The sequence below is a fragment of the Anastrepha obliqua genome, chromosome 5 (genome assembly GCF_027943255.1).
Source record: "Anastrepha obliqua isolate idAnaObli1 chromosome 5, idAnaObli1_1.0, whole genome shotgun sequence".
NCBI lineage: Eukaryota > Metazoa > Arthropoda > Insecta > Diptera > Tephritidae > Anastrepha > Anastrepha obliqua.
In genome coordinates this window covers 2,143,255-2,165,182 of record NC_072896.1, presented here as the reverse complement: position 1 = coordinate 2,165,182, position 21,928 = coordinate 2,143,255, and the positions used below count along the sequence as shown (strand labels likewise).

The window sequence follows — 21,928 nt, the reverse complement described above, 5'->3', positions numbered from 1 at the left end:
GTGAAACAGAGGATTGGGTCAATATGGTCTGAGACTTGAGCCATGCTTATGGTGTTTTTGATTTTATTTAGGATACTTAGGTGGCCGATGAGGTTGCCTGATTTGAAATTTTCTTTCATGTGTAGCAAGAGTGCTTGCGTAGCTGCTTCCTCTTGGATTGCTATATGAAGTGGTGGGAGATTAAGGAGTGCTTCCATGCCAGCTGTTGGGGTAGTTCTCATAGCCCCTGTGATGCATAGGCAAGCAAGCCTTTGTACTTTTCCCAGTTTGGTTATCGCTGTTTGTTGGATAGATTTGCTGCACCATACTAGTGCCCCATACAGTATTATTGGTCTAACCATTTGGGTGTATATCCAGAGGGCCATACTAGGGCTGAGGCCCCAGGAGCTCTCTAGTAATTGTTTGGTTGTCCACAAGGATTTCGTGGCTTTTTTTGTTATATTATTTATATGTGATTCCCAAGCAGTGGCGGATCCACGGGGGGGGGGGTTTCGGGTCTGGACCCCCCCCATTGGAATCATGCTCTAAAATTTTATGTTTCAATTCTGTATGAGTCAAGTTAAAAAAAACAATATTTTTTTATATGCATTAGCAGTTTATTAGATTTTTCTTCCAGTTTTAATTTATTTTATAATAAAAACAATTATAATACGACGGACGCAATTCAAAATTTTGAATAATTACACAGGCCTGCGTAATTTCATTTTTGTCCAATTTCTAAAACGGCTACGAGTGTCTCTTGAAGTTTTTTTTGTGCTGAAAACGAATTTGATCTTGAAAATGCTCCAGCACGTCAGCACTTTTGGCAATCTGTGGTTAAATAGTAAAGAAACGCCGATTTTGGACATCTTTATGAATTTTTTTTGAGTAAGGTAAATTTTTTTTTTATTTTCCACAACGGAATCGCAAAGTAATACTCTGTAGCTTTAAAATCCATTTTTTAAAAGACTTCTAGGATGAATGAAAAAAAATTATACTATTTTGAATTTAAGACTTTTAGACATGCAAATTCATTTTCTTAACGCCCTCTTTAATGGCGCAACAGATGCTTCAAAAACTATGTATGTTCGACATTGGTGTCGCTGATTACGAATCTGATGTTAGTTTTTTAAAATTAAAAATGGCTGATCCAATATGGCGGACGATCTTTCGAAAATTTAATGTAATTCGCTTGAAACTTGTTATTGGAATAATGCCATATTTTATTCACGAAATTGATTTTTAATAAAAACACTCTTCTAAAATACCCCGGACCTCCCCCCCCTTTATGAAATCCTGGATCCGCCACTGTTCCCAAGTGAGTTTTTTATCTAAGGTTAAACCTAGATACTTGACTTCTTTTTTTAGTTCTATCACTGTTTCATTTATTTTCAATGTAGGAAACTCTAACTTTCTTTTTCTTGTGAAGGGGATTATTGTGGTTTTGTTAGGGTTGATCGACTGTCCCTCCTTTTTACACCATTCCTATGTAGCGTTCAAGGCATTTTGCATTAAGTCTGTTAGTGTCCTTTCATGGTTGCCTTTTATTATAACAGATATGTCATCTGCATAACCAATGGTTATAAATCCCTTATTGTTTAGGTGATGCACCAAGTCATCAACTAGTAGGGACCATAGCAGTGGAGAAAGAACTCCTCCTTGCGGACATCCCTTTACTGTTGTGACATTAAGTTCAGCTTGGCCTAACGAGGCTTTAATAATCCGCTGATTAAGCATTTGGCTTATCCAATGTGTTAATATTGGGTTTGCACCTCTTTTCTCGAGTGCTGTTTCCATGGATTTGTAATTTGTGTTGTCGAAGGCTCCCTCTATGCCCTTAAAGGAACATAGGGCTATTTCTTTTTGATTTAGAGCCTTTTCTATATTGACAACGAGTGTGTGCAGTGCTGTGACTGTGGATTTCCCTTTTTGGTAAGCAAATTGCAGCTTATGAAGGGGTTTTTTGAAGATTACTTCTTCTCTTAGATGGTATTCAATTAGTTTTTCAGATTTTGGAGAACCAGGGGGTTTGTTACCTCCCTTAGGAATAAATATTACCTTCACTTTCCTCCATATCTTTGGAATGTATTCCAATATTAGACTAGCTCTGAAGATTTTCACCATGACTCGGATCAGTTCCAGTTGGGAATATTCCATCCGGCCCTGGTGATTTAAAGGGCTTAAAGGAGTTGATTGCCCACTCTACCCTTTCGAAATTTATGATTTTATTGACAAATGAGACCGTCGATCTCCGTTGATGCTCACCATGTCTAGACTATTGTCGATTGATGGGTCATGACTTTAACAATCTGGGAAGTGAGTCTTTAGAAGAAGCTCTAGTGTTTCTACGAATGTGTTGGTAATAGTTCCGTTTGGACCTTTTAGTGTGCCTATGGGACTTGAGTCACCTTTGGAGAGTGATTTTTGGATTCTAGCTGTTGCTGGAGTATCTTTTAGATCCTGGCAGAAGTTGTTCCAAGAGTTTCATTTGGATTTCCTTAGTTCTTTGTTATAGTTAGTTAGGGATTTCCTCCTTTAAGAAACGAATGGGAGTTCTTTTATACCGATGGTTCTAAAACAGACACCAGTACATCGTTTGCAGTCACAAACCAGCTTGGTGCCACAATTTCAGTCGGTGCTTTACCTTCCTACTGCTCAGTTTTCACAGCGGAAGCAGCTGCATTGCTTGAAGCGGTAGTTTATGCCTCCAACAAAGGCGGAAAATTCATTAATTGCAGCCTTAGTGAATGCGTAATGGACGCTATATTGAACCATTCTAACGAAACTCCAATAATCACCGAAATCCGAAATATTATTGTATCAAATAAAAATTCCATAAGAATCTTATGGGTTCTGGGTCATGCCGGAATACAAGGCAACGAGTGCGCTGATACTAGAGCCAAAGAAGCTGCCCAAGAACGCATATTCGGAAAATTATACTAAAATCTCTTCAGGATGCGTACAATAGTCGATGGATTAATTATCAACACCACTACAAAAAGTACAACCCTACTGGCATCAAGCCCATATATCCTACACACATGTCTTCAAGAATCGGTCACGCTATAGCCACCCATGTTCACATCCTAAACGGCACAGTCAAACCAGACTGCCCTCTTTGCAACTCAGACGTTTACACACCTCCTCGATACCTGCCCAGGATTGAAATGCACTAGAAATGCAATTCATCCTAACATTGAACTTTTGAATCTACTCAACAACACAGATGACAATAGCATTAACTTAATTTGTAAACTTAACTTAATTATTAAACTAACTACATTAAAAGTTTAACTCTTTGCGAAAACTAGATATATAATATAAAATTATACTCCGGTCAAACTCACACTACCCACTAATCTTCTAATACTGCCCCACCTGCTCTCTCTCATCCTCTTGTATAGTTACTTACCTATATTATTACTCTAGTTAAGATACCATAAGCCGAAGGCCCTGGCAGCCAGTGCTTATTTCGTAAGTGGAATAATTATTAATAACTGTTACTCTTTTAAATCAAATAAAATAAAAAAAAATATGGTGGTATATGAACGATGCGATGTATATATGGTGCGTACGTACGATTCTACTGATAGGCTTCTGCTACATAGCCTCCAAATAATTTGTTTTTTTTTTTACCCTTTATTATTATTGTTTTTCTTTCTTTTGGGTTTCAACAGTATTTAGAAGCCAATACCACTATATACATTTATCTAAGAAAAAACAAAAAATTAACTCGTTATTTAATTAATTTAATTATTTAATGAATAAATATATTCATAAAATTGTGACACCATTTACATCTGCAGGTCAGTTGGTCGTTGGCGCTTAAGTCTCCTCGTCTCGGTTTCCTCTTTTAATGGAAGTTGCCGAATTTCCCTGTTAGAATGTTCTAGTAGTCGGTTTGTGTGTCTTAAGCTGTTGTTGCGTATTTCTTCATGGACTGTTTTTACTTTAAGTTCTCGATGGATATTATCATTTAGTATATAGCACTCTGCTTTTGATATTATACGGAGTATCTTATTTTGCGTTTGTTGTATAATTTTTATATTTGTTCTGCTCGCAGTTCCCCAAAGCTCTGAACCATATTTCCATATTGGTGTTATAATTACTTTGTATATTAGTATCTTATTTTCTAGTGAGAGCGTTGAATTTTTTCCCAAAAGCCAATGAAGTTGTTTAAACCTAGTCTTGATTTCACGTCGTTTTTGTCCAATGTGTAACTTCCAGTTAAGTTTAATGTCTATAATCATACCCAAGTATTTTGCCCTTGTGTCGTGGTGGATTTGTGAATATGAATTGGGTTGTATTGTTTTTTCTCTTGTTAGTGTATGTGACGTGGCCGGTTTTATCTTCGTTTATTTTGACTCCCCATTTCTCGAACCATTGAGTGGTGTTGTCAAGTAATTCCTGAAGTTTATAAGCAGCCGTTCTTGGATCTTTGTCTGATGCTAACAAGACAGTGTCGTCTGCAAATGTTGCTATTAGAGAATTCTTAGTTGCCGGTGTAGGGATATCAGCTGTGTAAAGAAGGTAAAGAAGCGGCCCAAGGACACTACCTTGCGGTACACCTGCTTCCATTGTTAGTATATCAGAATACTTATCTTCGAATTTTACATAAACTTGTCTTCCAGTTATATAACTTTTCATTAGTTCGTAGTAGTCTGTTGGTAAATAAGTCAAGAGCTTTTGTAGAAGTCCTGCGTGCCATACTGTGTCAAAAGCTTTGGCTACGTCGAGATATACTGCTTCACACGTTCGTTTTTTATCGATGTCTTCAAAAATTTTGTTTGTAACTCTGTGAACTTGTTGGATGGTGGAATGTTTTTGCCTGAATCCGAATTGGTGGCAAGGTATTATTTTGTCCTTTTGTGTAATGGGATCGATTCTGTCAAAAAGTAACTTTTCAAAAATTTTTGATAATACTGGTAGTAGGCTTATATGTCTGTACGAAGTTACTTGCGTAGGATCTTTGCATGGCTTTGGTATTGCGATAATTTGAGCAATTTTCCATACTTTTGGGAAATATTTCAAGTTCAAGATTTGATTGAACAAGTTCTCTTAAAATTTTTCCAGTTATTAGGTCGTATCCTGGCGACTTCTTAGGATCAGTTCTCTTACATATGCATTGTTTTATTTCTTCTAATGTAACATTTTTTGGTTTGCATGGATCTTTTTTTGCGTGGGTCGGGAAAAGGTTTACATTAGGCGTATTGTTCGTAAAAGTACTTTTGAAGTGTTTTGCGAGAACTTCAGCCTTGTCAAGGTTTGTTCTAGTCCAGCTGCCATCAAGTTTTCTGATAAGTGGTTTGTATAAAATTTTATTTTCGATTTTGTTTGTAACTTTCCATAGTGAATAGTTTGTCGTTATACCGTGTCCAAGTTTTTCGATGCGTCTCTTAAGTTTCATATTTTTATGGTCGAATAGCATTTGCTTGATTTCCTTTGTAGCAGCGTTTAGCTTGCTTTTGTCAAGTGGGAGCCTTGTTATTTGCCAGCGGTTTTTGATTTTGATTTTTTCTTGGATGTGTGCAGGTATATTGTAGCTCGAGGAACAGATAGTTTCTTGTGGAGTTGATTTCATAGTGGCGTTCATTATTGTGTGATTAAAATAGGCTATCGCACTGTCGATTTCGTCAAAGGTCTTTAAGCTTATTTTATTGTTAAGATTACGGATGACTATTTCTCTAAATGTATCCCAGTAGGTTTTTTTGTTATATATGTTTCTATTAGAGGATTCCTTCGTATATGAGCTCTGATATATCATTATTAAATAATAACACCGTATTCTAAATAAGATCTAACAAGAACTTAGTTGCATTCTGTCTGACGAAACCCAACCAGGAAAAAGATTTTGTAGTAATATAATTTGTATGGTTATTAAAAGACAATTTGTTGTCAAGAAAATGCCAAGGTCCTTAAACTCTCTAACACAGAGGAATACAAATCGAGATACTGTACTTAGTACGCACAATGTTAGATGTTTTCGAGTAAAACATTTGAAATCACTTGGACAAGTTCAGCAAAAGACGTTAATGGCATGGCATCTTCTCGAGTCCAGATCACTGAAAATATCTTAAGGCCATCAGGATTTGGCAAATGAGAAACAACTTTTGATAACAATACTAAATATGAAATTAGTCCGTGGGTCCCGGATACTTCTTTGTGGACCACTTGAGGTGACAGCAAAGGGGGTGGATGAAAAACGAACAACGTCTATTAGACAAATAAGAGGTTATCCATTGCAGAAAGAAGAATAAAAGCCAAAGCCAGCTCATATTTTAATTAAGACTCTATGAGAAACTTTGTCGAAGGCTTTCGAAAAGTCAGTGTAAATGCAGTCAATCTGCAAACCAGCCTAGAAAGAATCAATGACGTGTTCACTAAAAACAGTCAGATTAGATACTGTAGATCTGTCGGCAACAAATCCATGCTATTTGGGCAAATTAAAGACGTCACTGCAAAGCTCAGTTTTGCATTGATCGCGAGCTAAAAAGTTTGGAAAATAGTCGATAGAATAAGTCTTTAATTTCTAACGCAATTTTTATTGCCACACTTAAAGACAGGTGTTATGGAAGAGAGCTTCCATGCGTCAACGAAACTGCTCGACAATAAAGATTTACTGAATATTACTTTCAGGGGATAGTCCAAGGCTGGATAATTTTTTAAGAAAACTGCTAAAAGTCCATCAGTATCAGTTTGAGAGGAAGATTTCAACTTAACAATTTCCCTGCGCACATACAAATAATGCATGTTGTGAATGCGCCACGCCCACTTGTGTTTTTTTCTGATACGCTATTTATGTGACAATACATAATTTTCCTTAATTATTTTATAAAGATTTAAATTGTGCCGGTTATTTTATTTTGTGGGCCAAATATGACTCACTAGGCAGGGATGTTGCTAATATCCGCAGCAGAATCTTTCCAAACCCTGAAATGTTCGCGGTATTTTGAGATTCAGACTCAGTACGACAAAACCTTTCGGAAAAACTGTAGCGCGTTGCTTGACTCAAAAGTCTTAACATAGCAAGATGTGTAAATGTAGAAAATTAGCAAGGAGCTGGACCGAAAATTCTTCATCTAAGAAGCTTTGTTATGCTCTCTTTTTTGTCCTTTTATTTCTAACAAAATTTCATGTTTACATTAAAAAGTTATTTTCAATCTTTGCTTTCTTCATTGAACTACATTGAATGAGAAAAGAAAGACGAAAATTTAAGTTCTTCAAATGTTCAATTTCAATATGCCTGAATTCGTATCTACCTATGCAGCCTATTTTCTCAGGTAGAGAATGCTTCAAGTGCATATGTATTAGTGTAAGTTGCTATAAGCACAAATGAACTCTGCGTCATCGGTTAATTAGGCCTCGATAGTGGCGACGAAATCATTAACTTCGTTGAAAGCGAAATGTACAACAAAAATGCAGGTCAAAGGTGAAACTTTTTAACGCCTAAAAATATGTATGTATGCGATATAGTTGCAAACTTTTGGTCAGCAATAATAAAAGGAGCGAGAAATCATTAGCGTTTAATGAGTGTTGGAGCGGAAATGCACTACAAAGAGGAAAGTGTGTAAAACAGCGAGGATAGCCGCCGATGGGCAGATGTGAAGAGAAGAAAGTGCAGTAAATGAGCAAAACTTTTGCATACGAAAATGTTTCAAAGCGAAATGCGCAACGAAATCATTAATAAAATTTACACCTAAAAGGTGACCAGACAGCAATTTACAAAAGGCAAATAAAACCGAAGTGCAAGCACCTAAAGCGGACATAAAATGAGCGACCGGTTGCAGCAGCGCAGGTGTCTCTCTCACACGGCATACATATTTGTTGTACACCTATACATAGTTCCTCGAATGCCCAGTGTCGCCCATTCTCAGCAGCCTTTCCGGCGAGCACTATCATTCTTATAGGTTTTTAATAAACTTTTCGGCACTTTCTACATACACAATTTTGTTTTATCACTTTCCCACTCGCTCTCGCCCATTCTCTGTAAGCGCACAAATGAAAGTCTTTTAATTACGTGCAGCTGAATTGCGAAGTGCGGTGGGGGTAACAGTGAGCCATTATGCTAGCAACTGGTAATCTAAGAGATTTTTTATTTGCATCGCTGCCCCGAAAGTTCAAAACTTTCATTAAAAAACAATTAAATGTGGAGCACAAAAGTGGCACTCATAATTTTTTTGCAGGGTGGCGAGTCGTAAGTTGCTGCAGCGCAGCTCAATTGCAAAGTTGAATAGTTGAAATGCGAATTTAATACTTAGCTTTTTTAGACAGAATTATCTATTTTCGCAGGGTGTTAAGAGGATGAGTGATTTTATTTTAGCTGTTTTGTTTATTTTTTTAACTACTCCATTAAATGGAATTAATATTATTTTTCTATGCTTTTGGTAAAGAGCTTTGAGTTAAGGGTGTTTTGAATAAAAATTTCGATTTTTGGTGCTTGTAAGCCAACAATTTCCTTTACCAAATTTGGTTTTAAGTGAAATAACATTTTCATAAATTGATTATTTGCCACTCAAATAGAGAATTGCATTCTTAAATCTTTATATAACTGAAATGCCAAAAAGGTTTTGAGTTGAGTGACTTGAGTTGTTCCAAATTATGTGCCTGAAAGTCATGCATCCACAACGACTTCAAGTTTTAGTGTTATAAAGCACAATTTGCCATCGATCTTTCAGTTGAAGCTTGGACAAATTTCAATTTCTTACCCCGATTTTATTTCATGTTTTTATGTGCCGCTTTTTATGCTTTTATTGGTTTCTTATTTCGTTCTGCTGTTTTTTTATTGCCACTGTGAAAACATAAATATTTTATTGCTTTGAGCCCAATTCCGGTAGTGCATTGCGATGCGAACAATTTTGTGAATTCGGAATTAATGAGTTTTGTTTCCTTTGGATTTGGTTGTCGACGCTTGTAGTGAATAACATCGCATGAATAAACAAAGGAAGAAAATTTGTTTAAAAACTTAGCCGGTAGTCATGCGCCGCAATACGCCGATGACGGCAGAAAAGTTCGTAAATGCCAAATGTTTATGGAAAGACAAAACCAAATTATGTGGCATGTAATGAATATTCGTGTGTTGCGCCGTGAAATATGCATCGCAGTTGTGCGCAGAAGCGAAAAGTTCTTACAACTTTTTTTCACTATATATTATGGAAAACTAGGTTAATTGTGAGGGAATTATTGGTAACTTTTGTTGTGGGGTTATTATAATTCATATACAGCATTATGAAAAATCCAAGCAACTTTATCGACTGAGTCATGAATGGACTTTTGTTTCATTTTTGAAATATTTTAGAGATTTTTTAATCTTTTCTTCCATCAAATTTAAGATAAAAAAAATAGCTTTGTAAGTGCCAATAAAATTCAGTATTTTTGCTTTAATGTAGCTGTAAAACGTAACTGTAGAAGTGATTAGGTTGAGAGGATGCTCGTTCGAAGAAATAAGCGAACTGAACTGAACTCAACAGCATTTAAATGTGCTACTTTTTTTACGAAAGTGGGTTAATTTCTTCCTCAAAAACATGTAGCTTCTTGCATTATTTCAGTTGTATACAAAGCCAATCGCTTAATGAGCCTACTGTGAGATCATTTTTGCCCAGTCATGCTGACAGTAGTCGCCCTTCGACAGGCAGTCGCAAGCCTCCGAGTGTATTTTGCCACGAAAGAGTGCTTCATATAAGAAATTTCTGCCGTTTGGGGTCGGCTTAAAACTGTAGGTCCCTCCGTTTGTGGAACAATATCAATATGCACAGCACAAATAGGAGGAGGAGCTCGGACAAATACTCAAAAATGATGTAAGTGAAAATTTTATCTATATATAAACGTTGTAAAAGCACTACACTCGAATTCTGGACGACTAGATTAACAAAAGTTCCGAGAAGAAGCTCATCTGAAACGACTGCTTGTAGCAACCGGATTGCTTTTGCTTCGAAACTGAAGGAGCAACGAGCCGACTGTATGGAGATTACGTGCAGCATCAGCACAATTCCATAACGTCTCAAGGACTCGGCGTCCTCATCATGTCGGCCAGCGAAAATCCTCTCCTAACTCAGACTAATTGAGAAAAAGCCCATTTCTTTGATGCGCCTCAATTTAATCGGATGGGACCTGACAGAGGACTGAGAGTACGGCGCAGAAAAAGGGAATGGTTAAATAAGAAATTCTTGAACGACATTCATCGGGACACAACCTTTCAACACTTCCATTCTGCGAATGCCGTCATCGGGGTCCAACCACCAACTATTGTAGATGAAGAGCTTTAGCTGCCTCGTGAGATCTGCGTAACTTTGACTCGATTTAGTTCTGCATATTGTAGCAGGTTCAACGCCTACCTATCCAGAATCAACCATGACATACTCAATAGTTGCCCGAAATGTGAAGATACTAACCACCTATTCAGATGTCTTCTTAAACTCATAACACTGGTCTCCCTCTCTGGACGCAACCTATTGAAAAAACCGCATGCTTTCAGGTCCTAATGTTAGTTGAGATAGCCCATGAGGAACATTGGCTGAAGTGTACTGGCAGCTCATCAAATACAACAGTAACAACAAAGCTCCAACTTCGGGAATTTAGAAGCTTCAGCCTACATACCACTCATAGGTGTCCCTACGATACAGCAGCTAACTTCAAAGCTGTGAATTTTCAGGATGATTCGGCTTCTTGCCCTCGTGTGCGTTTGGAAAGTCCCTATTGCTTCAAATTCTTTTATTTTGAGTAACTTCTTCATTTCTTTGCGTTTCACAAGAAGCTCTTTGGAAATGCGTGCTTGGATTGGCCCGAAAACTGTCCAGACCTATTGGGTTCAGAAAACCTGAAGCACGTCTTGAAAGAAGCGTGAAGAAAGGAATCGAAAAACTGTTAAAAGTATTCAAATATTAATTTGGATTATCTCTAATCTTTAATCCGTTCAATGCCAAACAGGGTAAAAGACGTGGTCAAGGGAAAACGGGCCTTTATTAGAAAATGATAGATTATTTCATTATTATAAAAACATGTAAAGTAACACTGGTGCCTTAAACTGAAAATATTTCTTTATTTCCTTGAAATCTAACGAAATTCACTAAATTCATGGTACAGCCAAGAAACAGATTTCATCGGACGATACTCTGTATTTAAGTAAGGCATACAACAAAATTTATACTTTTATGGATTTTTTACTATAATTTAGCTTACTATACCATATATCGACAAATTTGTGTTGCATTTCTGTGACCCTGTATTAAATTTTCTATTGCAAACTGTAATTCGGCGCTGGTAACGCCGCTAGGTATCTTCTTCTTATTCATATATTTAGTGTTGACTAAATTAAAGAACGAAATCCAGCATAGAAAATGAATGAAAAGTTGCAGTAGTAATCAGTTTGAGCATATTTTTGTTTTTACTTTTAAGCGCTTCACTTCTTTCAATGGCAGCATTTAGTGCGCTTTAAAAATGACATTAGTGGCAAATGCCACTGGCAATAGCAATAAAAGCTACGGGCGCCAAACTGCAATAAATACTGTTATATACGCAGTTATCCTGTTAACAACGAATATAATTCTACATTTTGTGACCAATTTTTGGCAGCTGCTCCACAAAAGTGTACACTGGCGCCTGTGAGGACATTAAAAATTTCTTGCTTTTTCTAATATCCACTGAAATGTGAAGAAAATCCTCAGTGCGGTCTAATTGTAAAAAGGAATGCTTTTATGTGTGAAGGTATTCCTTGAAATTGCTAGGCTTTACGTGTATAAGTAACGGTAGATTTGCAGCGTGTAGTAATGGTATAGCAAATAGGCTGGCTACTGGATATTTCCCCTTTATTTAATGTGGACATTTATTAAAAATCATTATTCAAAATCATTAGTGACAGAAAATTCGAGGCTTTATAGTGCACATAAATATTACAATAGAAAGTATCCCCATACAAATAAATTATAAATAATAAATAAATAAATAAAATAATAACAAATTAAAGAATAACTAAATAGAATATTCAACTCAAGCACAGAACTCATCATAGTGGACTCTTTGCCGAAACAATAAAAATGCCTTATTAAATTCGAGCAGCAGTGAAGTTTAAACAAATCAAAGTTGCGCCGAAAACTCTTTAATTTAGACTGTGCTATGTTAATTTATTTATTTACGTCTGGAGTTAAATGCAAAAATTACAAAACACCCAGATTTTTTCTTTTTTTTTATGTAATGCGCTCAAGGATAAATTCCAATAGCATTACGCTAAATTATTGCCCAAGAAATAATACTGCAATCTGTTATAGAGTATTGATTTCGAATCCGATAAGTCTAGCCCTAAAAAATGTGAGAAACTGGAGCACTAGCAGTGTACAATGTTTTAAATGAGCCTATACAGAAAGTATCGAAACTGCCAAGATTTCTACATAGCACATTAAAATCAATAACCAAAGAAGGGAGGAGCAGTCAGTTTTACTCGAAAGGATGTCGAGAAGAAATGAAAACGGCAAAAAAGATCATCTGATAATAAGACAATAAAGCCAAGATGGAATCGGCCCAGAAAAATTTGAAGAGTGCAAAGCAAAACGTAACAATATTTTTTGCACTATTTCCATTCGATTTATTTATGTTGCGTCTGCTATATTATCGGTTTTTATAAAGGGTGGTTAAATTTCCTAACCTAAACGTAAACGACACCGTTGAACTTCTTTCTTTGGGGTTATTTGAAAGAAAAGGTGTATGTCGATAAGCCAGCAACAATTGAAGAGCTAAAGGATGAGATGATTCGGTACATTAACGGCATAGAACCTCAATTATGCCTCAGGGCCATCGAAAATTTGGATCATCGGATGGAGGTGTGCCGCCGAGGCCACGGTGACCATTTGGCCGATATTTTATTTTGTGCGTAATTGAACCATACCACTTTTTTCATAATAGAGAGAAATGATAATAATTTCCTAAAAAAATTGTATTTTATTCAAAATCAACACCGGCCCTTAAAACTTAACCATTCTTTACATCCATAAACCATTGCCAAAGTCGTACTCCGTAGGAGTCTTAACACTCATCACCTCACGCTCACAGGCAATGATCCAGCAAAGTTTTGGCTCCGGTCATATACAGACAAAATTTTGTATAAACCCGAAATTAAAAACTATTTCAATTACTTTCTAAACATAATTTTTACTCATATTTTGAAAATTAAGACTTGCAACTTCCCTTGCTGCTAGACTGCTTGCTTCACTCAACATTTTCTACCGAATTTTAGTCGCGGAAATATTCAAACTAATAAAACATTTCATCTTGCTAACTGATATGGCAACATTGAGTGTTGATGGCCATCGCTGTCATATATTTTGAAACATGCAGGGAGTCGCTGGGCTTTAAAGCATACAGCTCGTTTTCTTGTCTCTATCAATTTTTAGACAATTCAATAGAAATAATATAAATTTAAAATATGCAATGAAGTTTTACTTTTATGTTTGAAAATATAAGAAGGTGACAATTTTTAATTAGTCTGCATCACAATTAGCATTTTGTTTATTAAAAATTTGATGGTTTGTGTACCAAAGAAAATAAGAATTAAAAAAAATATATATATATTAAAAATGTGTGGCACATGACGCCAGCCTGCGAAAACCTGCTGGGTATTCAAATATATGTTTAAAATGTATCCGAATTTTGCAAAGTTACGAGCAAAGTCTGAATGATAGTGTTTATCCCATAAGAGCTCGTACTGTGAATACAGAAGTAGTCACCGTCGCTGCCCAACTGCCATTGGACTATCGCTTTTGTGGAAGGAATGTATTCACATTCCGAATGGGCCGAAAATCAACTGGAAGGTGAACTGAGTTGGTTTCCGTCTTACTTTTGACATATTGCACTGCGGCTCTTGTGCTTGACCGCAAGCCTAAAATTCAAGGTTTCTAACGAATTTGAGCACTTTCTTGGGTTTTTTGTTGCGTATTACCAATGGATCTAGAGTCACACCACCTAGGTGAGTAAGCCTTAGTTTGGCGACAGCAGGCATGCCACTAACCACAACTGCTGTATTTTGAGTGAGAGTAGTGTCCACAACACTAGTAATGCGCTTTGTCGCCAAAGAAATGTGGGGTCGAAATGCTAGTGAGAAAAACCAAGAATTAACGGAATGATACGAAACTTCTTAAAAGTGACGACTCCCAAAAAATCGGCAAAAAAATGAAATTACACATTTTCGTCGGACTATTTTGCACAATTCTCGACGTGGATTAACAAAAAAAGAATGCATCGGTGAACTGAAGCCATTATACGGTGAGCAATCACCATCCCTTAGCATTAAACCACCGGCGAATTCCGGGAAGGTGTCGAAAGTCAGTTGCACTGCCAGATAATATCGATTCGGTGTGCGAAGTGGTTGAGCAAGATCGTCATGTCACATAAGGCGTGGATGAGGCACCCTTGGGCATCAGTATGATAAGCAACAATAAGATTTTGCGCTATTAAAATTGGTTCGAACGAATGCAAAAGTGTATTGATCAGCGGGAAGAATATTTTGAAACCCAATAAAAGCCTCTTCAACCCTCAATGATCACTTTTCCATGTCTAGGCCAGAAATATGAATGGCACCCCTAGTATTGATTAGCAATGAAAACGTTCCCATTGTATTACCGGCTTCGAATACTTTTTGAAAAAAAAAAGCCACAAATATAGTTCAGTTAATGTAACATATTTTGGGCCTTTGCACGTTGGCGACGGCGAGTATCGTAGGCAATGGCACAATGAGCTGTATGAGTTATACGCCGACATGGAAATAGTGAGAAAGATCCAGTGGCTCCGCTGGCTAGGTCAAGTTGTCCGAATGGATACAAACGCTCTGGCTCTGAAGGCCATTGATGCGGTACCGGCTGCTGGCAGAAGAGGGAGAGGAAGATCTTCTCTGCATTACACAGAGCAGGGGGAGAAGGACTTGGCTTCACATGGGGCGTCCGGTTAACACGAGAAAGAAAGACTGGCCAAAATTGCGTAAGCGGTTATCGTGTAGTCAAGAATAAGAGGAAGAATGCAACATGTTTATAAATATGTGTGTGTGTATATGCACTTCCTTTTTTCATTTGGAAAATTTATGGTATAATCAAAATGAATATAAAATTTATAAATCTTTTTGGACCACACTCCAGCACCCTAAGTCATACTGCATGGAATGCTCACAAACTAACTGTTAAAGTTAATGCACTTTTTGCCAACGCTTCCATAAAATGCGGTTGCCCATCTACATTTCACTCTGGCATTGCAAAACGAAGTTTACTTAAACTCCACCAACACCTACCATAGAACTACAACTGCTATTTTTATGTACCTCGTTTTTTGCGCATCCTGCCACCACATCGCCTTGTTGGTGCTTCTTCAAAAAATTTCCCAATTTTCGCTTGATGTCCATTTACCTTTATGGCAGAACTTTTTGTCTGTTCATCGAACCATTCGTAGTTTTTTCGTCAGTTGTTTTGGTTTTTATGTTTCTTTATTTACCGGTGCTCGTTATGCGCACACGTCACTTGTTGGACAGACAAAGTTACAGACTTCGGCGCCAAACATGCATCAATGCTTGTCTGGCGCCATCGACCGCTGCCCACCCGTCTGCACAGGTCTCCTCAAGTGCCAAGATATGCTGTCAAGTGTCTCAAGTTTATTTTCATGCAATTTCTCTATTTTCAGCTGCTCATACTTCTCTCTGTTTCTATGGGTCTTTCTAGGATTTTTTCTTAGTACATTTTTCACATTTCACATTTTTTATTCAACTTTTTTGGCTTTTACCGTCTCAAATGGTCAATTTGAAACGGATGTTGCCATGACAAAATGATGGAGCGACAGTTGGCGTCGATCGTTCTTGAATTCAGTATTCACTTGCGTTGTGTGTGCGTGTGTGCAGGCGTTTGCGTTGGCGTTGCTTATTTATAACTTTTCCTGAGCGTGCTTACTTTTGCCCCTTGCAGTATGCAACATATAAGCGTCTCGATGCATAGCACGTTGCCGAAAACACATTAGCAAAATATGCGCATAGTTCATTGGATGGCGTTGATGTTAGTATTTTTAGTTTATACTTTTTGACTTTCCCGTACCTTTTCGTACAATATCTAGTCGAACGGTACATGTGCATGTTAGGATAAATTGCATCAGGAGTACCTGCCTATATATTTGTTATACATATAGACTTTTAATTAATTCATTTGAAATAAGGCAGCCTAGAGTACTTCTTATATATATATATAACGGGCGCGTACACCCTCTTTGGGTGTTTGGCCGAGCTCCTCCTCCTATTTGGGGTGTGTTCTTGATGTTGTTCCACCAATGGAGGGACCTATAGTTTCAAGCCGACTCCAAACGGCAGATATTTTTATGAGGAGCTTTTTTCATGGCAGGAATACACTCGGAGGTTTGCCATTGCCTGCCGAGGGGCGACCGCTATTAGAAAAATGTTTTTATTAATTTTGCTTTCACCGAGATTCGAACCAACGTTCTCTCTGCGAATTCTGAATGGTAGTCACGCACCAACCCATTCGGCTAGAGTACTTCTTGCTAAAGGAAATATTGAATACCTTTGTAAAAGCGGAGCATTGCTTATATTTCTCCAATATTTTTCCTTATTCTACGGGAAGTTTGAAAATTCGACTAAATGAAATGATTTGCTGAGAATTGCTTACATTATTTTAGTTTTTTTCCTGCAACAAAAATGAGTACATTTGAGATGGCCTAGCGTATTTTTACCTGCATTTGTTTTCCGTGATTTAATGCAAAATTGAAACTACTATTCACACCAATAATAACGGGAGATCAGAAAGCAATTATACAATAGTTTTCCAAACTGCTATGTTTCAGCAGATGTAAGACATGCATCGTTTCACGCGTGCCGAACGTGTGGAAATTATTAAAAATTCCATCCCAGTTGTAAATACCTGAAGTAAACATCATCGTGAAGTTTTTTGGTCTATGACAACAAGCAAAATTGCCCTTATTGGAACAAACATAGCCCACAAGTGTTCGACCAAACATAAACGCATCCACAAGGATTGACTTATGGCACAGCCACATCATCTGACCTTATTTCTTTCGAAATGAGGAAGAATGCACCATTTCCGTTAATGGTTTTCGGTATAGAGCAGAAATGCCCATGCCTTAGAACAAATGAGGTGGTCAACTCTTTACAACAAAAACAGCAAACAAAAAACAAAAACTCAGCTCATGCAAGTGCTGGTAATGAAATTACAGTTCATTTTTAATTTTTTTTCAATTTTCGCTTGCTCATTTCAAATTCTTCGAACAGCAGTTGACCAGCAAATTTCAAACGGATTTCAGTTCACTCCCGCCGCCTCTGCAATGACTTCCTGGAAATCACTCACATTTCGAGGAAACACAAGTCTTCAATTTGCATTCGCTGATGAAGCTTTTTTAATATGCTTGTTGTTGTTACAAGCTTAATTAAGTAATATATTTTTGTTGTTTGGACTGTTGAGGAAATATTCTCGGAAATTTGCACAAAATATTTTCAATTTTTTTTTGATTTTTTACTTTTTCACAACTTCGGTTCGGGAGAAAGTTTTTCGTGGGCATTCCTAACACTCGTGTAAGGCGATGCTAGCTGACATCCTAACAAAATCGATATATGGCCCCAAAAAGACGGTGCTAGATGTCATACAAGAGACACACCATTCCTAGTTGTGAAGCAGAAATTTGACTACTGGGTCATCTCATAAATTAGCCGCAACGCTTATGCGACTTGACTATTTTTTTGGAGCTACCTCAAGTCCTTAGCTATACTAACGAGTTTGAAACCAAACTTCGCAACTTTATTGCTAGAATAGAGCTCTACATACCGGAACGAATTATCTAAAATGCGAAGCGGTATCTTCAAGTGCTACCAGAGCCATTTTTGTGATGAGCTATTCCATAAATCGCATGACGGTATGAATACTCGTATATGTACACAGCTTCAAATAAGGCCAGCACGAATTTAATATTTTACAGTGTTGATGTTTTATTCAAATTTCTTTTCTAATCGTTCTTAGCTGATCCTGCATAATGTGTGAAAGGCTGAAGTCCACCGTCAACCAACTGATTGGACCTTATCAGTGTGGCTTTAGACCTGGAAAGTCTATCATCGACCAAATATTCACAACACGCCAAATCTTGGAAAAGACCCATGAAAAGAGAATCGACACACACCACCTTTTCGTCGACTTCAAAGCTGCATTCGGCAGTACGAAAAGGAGTCACTTGTATGCCGCGATGTCTGAATTTGGTATCCCCACAAAACTAATACGGCTATGTAAGATGACGTTGCTCAACACCAGCAGCGCTGTCAGAATTGGGAAGGACCTCTCCGAGCCGTTTGATACCAAACGAGGTTTCAGACAGGGTGACTCGCTGTCGTGTGACTTCTTTAACCTGATGTTGGAGAGCATCGTACGAGCCGCAGAACTTAATCGCTCAGGCACAATATTTTATAAGAGCATACAATTGTTGACGTATGCCGAAGATGTTGACATCATCGGCCTTAACAACCGCGCTGTTAGTTCTGCCTTCTCCAAACTGGATAAAGAGGCAAAGCGAATGGGTCTGGTGGTGAACGAGGACAAAACGAAGTACCTCCTCTCTTCAAACAAACAGTCGGCGCACTCGCGTATCGGCACCCACGTCACTGTTGACAGTTATGATTTCAAGGTTGTAAAAGACTTCGTTTATTTAGGAACCAGCGTTAACACCGATCAAAATGTCAGCCTTGAAATCCAACATAGAATCTCTCTTGCCAACAAGTGCTACTTTGGACTAAGCAGGCGATTGAGTAGTAAAGTCCTCTCTCAACGAACAAAACTAACACTCTACAAAGCTTTCATCATGCCCGTCCTAATGTATGGCGCAGAAGCTTGGACGATGACAACACCCGATGAAGCGACGCTTGGAGTGTTTGAAGGAAAGATTCTGCGGAAGATTTTTGAACCTTTGCACGTTAGCAACGGCGAATATCGCAGGTGATGGAATGATGAGCTGTATGAGCTTTACGACGACATATACATAGTGCAGCGGATGAGGATCCAGTGGCTACGTTGGCCGGGTCATGTCGTCCGAATGGATACAAACGCTCGGGCTCTGAAAGTATCCGATGCGGTACCAGCTGGTGGTAGTAGAGGAAGAGGAAGACATCCTCTGCGTTGGAAGATCAAGTGGACTTGTGGACTTGGCTTCACTTGGTATGTTCAATTGGCGCCGGTAAGCACGAGAAAGAAACGACTGGCGCGCTTTGTTAAACTCGGCCAAAATCGCGTAAGCGGTTATCGCGCCAATTAAGAAGAAGGAGAAGAAAATTTCATACAGCTACGAGTTACATGGTCCATTCGATCAGTCTAATTTTTGACTACATTTTCCAGTAAATTTGAGAAATAAATCTAAATGATCCCAATCAGCAAAAATGCGACGCAAACGATTTTTTAATTTAGAGGAACGTAAAATTTTCACGTAGTCGAAGGACAAAAGCCAATAAGATGAGAACGATGACAAGTCGACGTTTCAGTGTCTTCTTCAACACTTTGCTAAATAAACTTCGCGAACAAATGAATTTTTCAAAGCAAATTTCCAGAATTTCGAAGTGCAGTTCGCATTAAACGATTCATGATGACTTGTGTGGTACCAGTTCACAGTTAATTGCTAAAAACAAAACGCTTACCTGCGCAAAAAAAAGTTCTTAGTTTCTTCTAAGGAAACTGCTGATTTTTATGATTTCGTTTCTTAACAAGTCTTGAAAACAATTTCTGCATGGTTTAAATGATTTTTCGTTATAATAAAAATGTGGTTGCATAATAATTCGCACGTTTATTGTAGTTCTCATTAAGTGTTGGCCCAAAGTAGCAACTAAAAAATTGGCCAGGGCAATATTTAATGACATGAAATGAAACTACGGATTAAGTAAAGGAAATTTAAAGGCAAATGTATTCGTAATGCTTTTTATATAGCCGAAATAACTTAAAGTTGTACTCATTCATTTCCTCCTTTCCCTACTCGAAATAGCACGAATAATTATTTCTTAATTTTCATATCTTTTCTGCGATATAACTGTATGTTTTGTGACACTTACCAACCACTTCCAGCTCGCCGGCGGAGATTTCTGTGTGAAAGGATGGCGCGTCCGCGGAAACTTCACAACTGTATTTGCCAGTGGTGGACACAGTGACCGAATCCAGGACCAATTGGCTTTCATTGGAGGCAGAACGCTGCAATGAAAGAATATGGCAAAGAAGAAGAAGAATAACGAAAATTAATAAATGGAATGCGTATTGAAACAAGAACGCTATGATGAAGTCATAATATTTAAGAACACGAACTACGAGGAAAATGAATTAATCTCAAGATAAAAAGATGAAATCAGCAACAACTGCAAACAGTCATGTCAATTAAGACATTCAATGTGTGCATGAAAAATTGAAGTAAAGAAAACGTAAAAAACACAAAAAACTTAATGGGCTGCCGCTAATAATGGAAAATAAAAGCAAAATGATGGAAGTGAAGGAGAACAAACAAAGGCATTGTGTTTGTAGTGAAATGTTCGCGAGGAATAAAGTGTGATTGAACTGCATTCACGTTGTTCGGGGATTTTGCTCAGGTAATTGTAACATTTGTTGTTGCTTACATGAGCATACGCGTTAATATATTCACCATTTTTCACCTCATTCTCTTCGGCTTACGGAAGCCAATGAAAATTAATTAAAATTTACTCAATCTTGATTGTGAAATAACCAGTGAAAAATCGAGTACGTCTTACAGAACAAATAATTCACGTGGAAGTATCGTTTGAGGTCAAGACTATTTTGATAAAGTCAATGGAGGTACTCAGCAAGTGCAGCAAATATGCTGCTGTAAGAGTTAATCGTGCAGTGTAACTATAATATTGCGTCCACGAAAACGCCCATAACTACAGTTCTATGCAGAATTTGAATAGCAAAGGATTTCTATAAGCTTTTCAGAGCGCTTGGAGATTTGCCATTACTTGCCGAGGAATGTCTGCTATTCGAAATCATTTTGTTCTAAAATGTCTTTTTTCATTTCATGTCGTATTCGAACTCGTACCTATGGCATGGAAGTCACGAACAAAGCCACCCGGCTACAGCGGCCACCGTATAGCAAAAGAAAGCTGGGTTGAACAAAAGTGTTGGACAGATATCACAAATATCATCGTCAAGAGAGCACTGCCTTACAGAAAACTTAGCACGACTGTCTTGACATGATCTGTCATTCCGAGGCTTGGCACCTTATCTTAATAAATTTTGCATAAGAGCTTAATGAACTGCTTTGCTTGGTGCCACTTCGAAAATGAAATGTTAAGGCTGCAAGTGTAGGAGACAAATATGACAAAATGTAATAAAACTCGAACCATGAAAAGTGTGTCCCATATCTACCTCTACATTTTGGGCTCAGGAGTATGCACTTGGTAGGTACACGCCACGAAATGCCAAAATATAATACATTACATACATACATATGTCCTCGTATGTTATTCAATAGGTGCGCTTCAACTTTTTCCCGATAGGGAGGGCGAACGACGCAATATGTTTTATTTTTCGCTTGTCATTTGTAAACTTCATTAGTATACATTTCATCATGGAACGCTACACACTTGAGCAACGATTGCAAATCGTGCAAATTTTTTATGAAAATAATCGTTCTGTTGCTGCTACTTTAAGAGCATTACGGCCATTTTACGGTCCATTTAACAAGCCGTCCCGTTTTGGGGTTATGTGAAGTCATTGGTCTACAGTAACAAGCCGGCGACGATTTGTGAGTTCAGAGCCAATATTGAACGCGAAATTGCTGGAATTTCGGCCGATTTATGCGAAAGAGTGGTCGAAAATTGGGTTCAACGATTGGACTTCGTAAAACGTGCACGCGGTGGTCATGCAAAAGAAATCGAATTTCATACTTAAATGTATATGTTCAAACTCGATAATAAAAAAAATTAGTTAAAAAAGTC

General features: G+C 37.7%; 1 protein-coding gene across 1 annotated transcript in view; it reads right to left on the bottom strand.

The window, feature by feature from the left end:
- LOC129247252 (uncharacterized) overlaps nucleotides 1-21,928 on the bottom strand; it is a 70,610-nt gene that overhangs the window by 22,467 nt on the left and 26,215 nt on the right. The window contains exon 3 of the mRNA XM_054886304.1: nucleotides 20,039-20,174. Within this exon, the coding sequence (XP_054742279.1) occupies nucleotides 20,039-20,174 (136 nt within the window). The remainder of the gene's footprint in view (nucleotides 1-20,038; nucleotides 20,175-21,928) is intronic.